Source organism: Phalaenopsis equestris, unplaced genomic scaffold (genome assembly GCF_001263595.1).
Source record: "Phalaenopsis equestris unplaced genomic scaffold, ASM126359v1 Scaffold000121, whole genome shotgun sequence".
In the NCBI taxonomy this organism is placed as follows: domain Eukaryota; kingdom Viridiplantae; phylum Streptophyta; class Magnoliopsida; order Asparagales; family Orchidaceae; genus Phalaenopsis; species Phalaenopsis equestris.
In genome coordinates, this window is record NW_018164563.1 from 526,182 (window position 1) to 530,718 (window position 4,537).

At 35.4% G+C, this 4,537-nt stretch overlaps 1 protein-coding gene across 1 annotated transcript in view; it reads right to left on the minus strand.

Annotated features, from left to right (window-relative positions):
- The window catches only part of LOC110021069 (60S ribosomal protein L18-2), a 5,858-nt gene extending 4,352 nt beyond the window's left edge, over positions 1-1,506 (minus strand). The window contains exons 1-4 of the mRNA XM_020719403.1: positions 1,401-1,506; positions 1,221-1,310; positions 989-1,117; positions 717-899 (exon numbers count right to left, since the gene is read on the minus strand). Coding sequence (XP_020575062.1) covers positions 717-899; positions 989-1,117; positions 1,221-1,310; positions 1,401-1,403 — 405 coding nt within the window. The 5' untranslated portion in view covers positions 1,404-1,506. The remainder of the gene's footprint in view (positions 1-716; positions 900-988; positions 1,118-1,220; positions 1,311-1,400) is intronic.
- Between the last annotated feature and the right edge of the window lie 3,031 nt (positions 1,507-4,537).

Below are 4,537 nucleotides of genomic sequence, written 5' to 3' on the forward strand. Positions count from 1 at the left end.
TCATTCATCTAAATACCTCAAAAAGCAGAAAGCTGATGCAGATTTTCTTTTAAACTAAAAACAAAAACAAGGAATGGTTCCCTCAGAACAATATCAAAATGATTCACCATAAGAGCTCAGAATTAACATGGTTCAACTAAACATCATCAGGAACCAGACCATTCGACACCAGCAAAAAAATACACATCATAACCATAACCTCTCCTAGTTACCTCAAATATCATGATATATTCAGCAAAAACTCAATTTTTAAAAAATTGGTATACCAGGTTATACTTTAAACTGAGTTATATTTTATCATGAAAATTTCTAAAAGAAAAAATAATTTCATTTTGAAATGTCCTCAGTTTGGTTTTCCATTCAAATAATAGATAGCCAAACTCAACAAAACAAATATCAACAATTCAGCATCAAGGATTCTAGATCAGCATCAAACCCGGCACATAATAAGAAATTATAAGGAGCCACATCCATTAGCATGAAATAAAAAATAGTATTGTGGAAGCAAACTAGCAGCAAGATCTGTGTTGATAAATTTTACAATTTAATTCCAAATTAAAATGAAAATCTGACAATGGAAAGAGGATCGGTGCGGAAGTCAATATGAAGTATATAGTGCCTAGAAAACAAAATTAATGAGCAAATACAGGAGAAATAAACTAAAAATCATAATTTAAACGAATAACTGAGAAAGATGATGGGAGGTTAATATGCACCGTATTCTGTCCAAGAGGCGCCCTAAGAGCAAGTTGATCGAAGGTCAGGCATTCTCCTCCGGCGTTAAGAATCCTTGCCCTAGCAGTCTCTGTGAACCTCAAAGCCGTCACCTTCATGACTGGAATTTCATGCACCCTCTTATCGTCAGTAACAGTTCCGACGATCACCGCAATATTATTTTCCTGGCCAGAGACATCATTTCATCAATAACAAAACTATCGTAACAAGGAAGAATAGCGACTGAAATCATCCGACGGATCGAAAAACGAACCTTTCCCCCCATGAATTTTACAAGCCTCCTCAGAGAGAGAGGAGGCTTATTGACCTTACTCATAAAGAGCCTTTTAAGAATCACAGCATTGAACTTACTCCCCGTCCTCCTTACCAGAAACCTGTAGAGCTGATAATATAGGAAAGTAAATGAATTAATCGACTCGGCGAATAATCAGAGACGTACGACAAGAGGAAGGATTAATATTCATTCCCTCAGATCTGATAATTACCTTGACGAGAAGCTTGAGGTAAACATCATCGCTCTTGGGAGCGGTGCGCTTCGTCTTTTTGCTCCGTCCGCCGGCAATAAGATCGATACCCTATCCATCCAAGCGGGACAATTAGTTTCAATCGATGTTGGTATATGAAGAGTGCTTCAGTACGCTCCTGGGTGCAGAGATTATACATACCATTGATAGTCCCCGGAGCTCCTCCTCCTGCGGCGGCTATTGGTTTAGGGTTTACGGGAGGAGGCAGTTGGGTTTTATTGGGGGCTAGGGCACGGGAATGGGAGCTCGTGTCATGGGGAGGCGTGCGTGTGGATTTTTTTTTTTTTAAGAGTTTTTTTTCCTTATTTGATTTAATTTAATTTAATATCATTATTTAACTTAAACTCATCAATTCTCACTAGATTCGGTCTCGCGAGGAACACTATTAATATAAGTGGTCTTCCTAAGTAAATTCGATGTTTTAGGGTCCTTTTCGTCATCTGAGGTTGTCTGATAAGTTCGTCGATCATCGTACAAATTTAACTTCGGTTCATGTGCATCACGAGCTAAATACCGAGCGATCATCGCCTCAGTGACGACCAGAGTCTAGCAGAATGCTCACGATAGCGAGTCGCTCGTCACACGTCAGATGTTTCCTTATTGTTCTTTCAATTCCTACAGGAACTCAACGTTAGTTTCAATATGTTAGTTTTAATTGACTCAACTTAACCTTGAGGATTCGAAACCATCCAAATACTAGTTCCTACAATGAGTCAAAAAATAGCTCGAATAGTGTGGGTCACAGTACTATTTCTCTATGAGAGTTAAATAGAAAATACTAAGGCTAGACCTTAGACTCTAAAGAGATGAAAAAGAAAGCCTCATAAAAATGAGGTCAACAATGGTAGAAAAAAGGGTGGGGGAAACCTATATGGAACAAAATGTTGAGCCTTTCTATTTTTTTTTAGTTGAAGATGTTTCCATAATATCTTGCCTATTAAGGATACCCTAAAGCTAAAAGGTTTAAAAGACCCGTCCTGTTGTTTGTTTTATAGAAGAGAGGAAGAATGCCGACAATATATTATGTTTAGTTGCTCTAGACGACAAAAGGTATGACAAACAATTATTAACACTCTAAAGCCACAAAACTTATATGTTGGTCTAATTTACTGGATAGCTCAGTTGATTGGATGGGGTAAAAGCTGAGGTGATTCCTTTCATTATTTGTTGGTTTATTTGGATGATAAAAAATAGGTGTAAATATGAAGAAAAGCAAAGTACTAAGAAGGAGATCCACACAAACATTATGATTCATATTCTTAAACTCATAAAATTTTGGAAGTTCAACATTAAAGGTAAAGTTCTGTCCTTCAAACCAGCTGCTGGGAATCTATCTGAAACTAAACGAATGATTCAGAAAGTCTAACTCGAGAAAGCCACAAGCACATTGGATCAAAATCAACATTGATGGAAGCTACAAATATAGAAAGGCTGGTATGGGAGGGATCTTTAAAGACCACTCTGGGAAATTTCTTCTGTACTGCTTTTCTCCTATTTTAGCTGATAAAGCACTACAAGCTGAGGCACCATCTGCTCTCTGGGATCTGAAAAATTGTTGTGCATCTAAGTTGGGATAAAGTGCATCTAGAACTTGATTTTAAAGCTCTAGTACAAATGTTAAACAACCACATAAACACTCTTTGATGATAAATATTTACGTACTTAATACACACCCAGAATTGCGTGCGTAATAACCCCGCAAAAACCTCCGCTTCGCGGTTATTAGGGGTTTCTTGAGTATTAATTCTAATAACATATAACCCTAATAAACTTTCAATAACCTTTGCGGGCTCTATTTTGATGTTATTCATAGGTTATTATGAAGGTATTGCGGGGTTAATGGAGTACGCACGCAGAGTTACGTGCGTATTACGGACGTGAGTATTTCCCTTCCTTGGCACATCCTTTACTAGTTAAAGCAAATTAAAAGATTAGCTTCCAAACTTCACATTATATACATCTTTATATCTAGGGAGGGAAACCAATGTGCAGACCGGCTTGCCAAAGAATTGTTCTCTCTTATGGTCCTGTTGTTAATGCTTTTCCCATGTTTAAGCTTAGCATTTTGATACATGGGGATAATCTTCCTATGGCTTATGTAAGATGTAAAACTACTTTTGGTCATCAATATAACCTCCTACTTTTGGTTAAAAATGTAAATAAATATATAAGGATTCGGTGGTATGCATGTAAATGACCAGTTTTTTTTTATAAATTTAAAATATTAATTTGAAAATGATATTTAATACCGTAAAATAAATGTTGTAGAATAAAAATAAATATTTCAATAAGTTAAAACGTCAACAATACCGTAAAATCACTCCAATAACACCGTACAAGAAGGTCAACTCAAATGCTATAACATTCCAATAAAGCCGGAGTTTTCCTCCAATAACGCCACAAGAACATGTCAATAATCGCTCAATAACACTGCAATAATATCTTAATAACACCACTAAAACAATCAAAATCAAGGTGTTATTGGCGTGCTTTTTATGCGGCGTTGTTATTAGTGTTTTTTTTTGCAAAATAACATCGTACGTATACGCCAATAATGTTGGATAACTCCAATAACACTACGCATAAATCCAATAACATCACGGAAAAAACTAATACCGCCGAAAAAAAAAGCCAATAAGGCGGCGGAGAACTCCAATAACACTGCGAAAAACACAAATACTGTCGAAATACAACGCCAATAACGCTGTGGAGAATCACGGATAACTCTAATGACACCGCGGAAAACCCCAATACCACCGAAAAACAACGCCAATAGGACCACAGAGAGCTCCAATAACATCGCAAAAAGCAACAATACATGCCATTCAATTCCTATTTGTTTACACAATAACAACTAAATTTTATTTTTTATATGTGTCATCCACATAATTTTAAGCATGCATTCATGATTGAAGAGATATTTATAATGAAATATCTTTAATTTTTGATGAATTTAATTAATTATTTAAATATTTGAGAAATAATTTCATATGCATTGTGGTAAAATTAATCAAACCTTCAGAGTGACAAAGGCTCGAATTGACTCGTTTACACCTCTAGGCACGTGAGTGTTTAAAGCAATTGGGTTAAGAAAATATTATATAATATATGAAGGTTTTATGTATAATTTTGCTTTAAAAAAATGTTAAAATATATACTCTATTTGTTTAAAGTTAAAGTAATAATATCATTCATGTGATATGAATGATTTTGAGTTGTAAAAATATAAAAACCAATTTTAGGTGTTAGATATTTAAATATATAAAAAATGGGTGGTT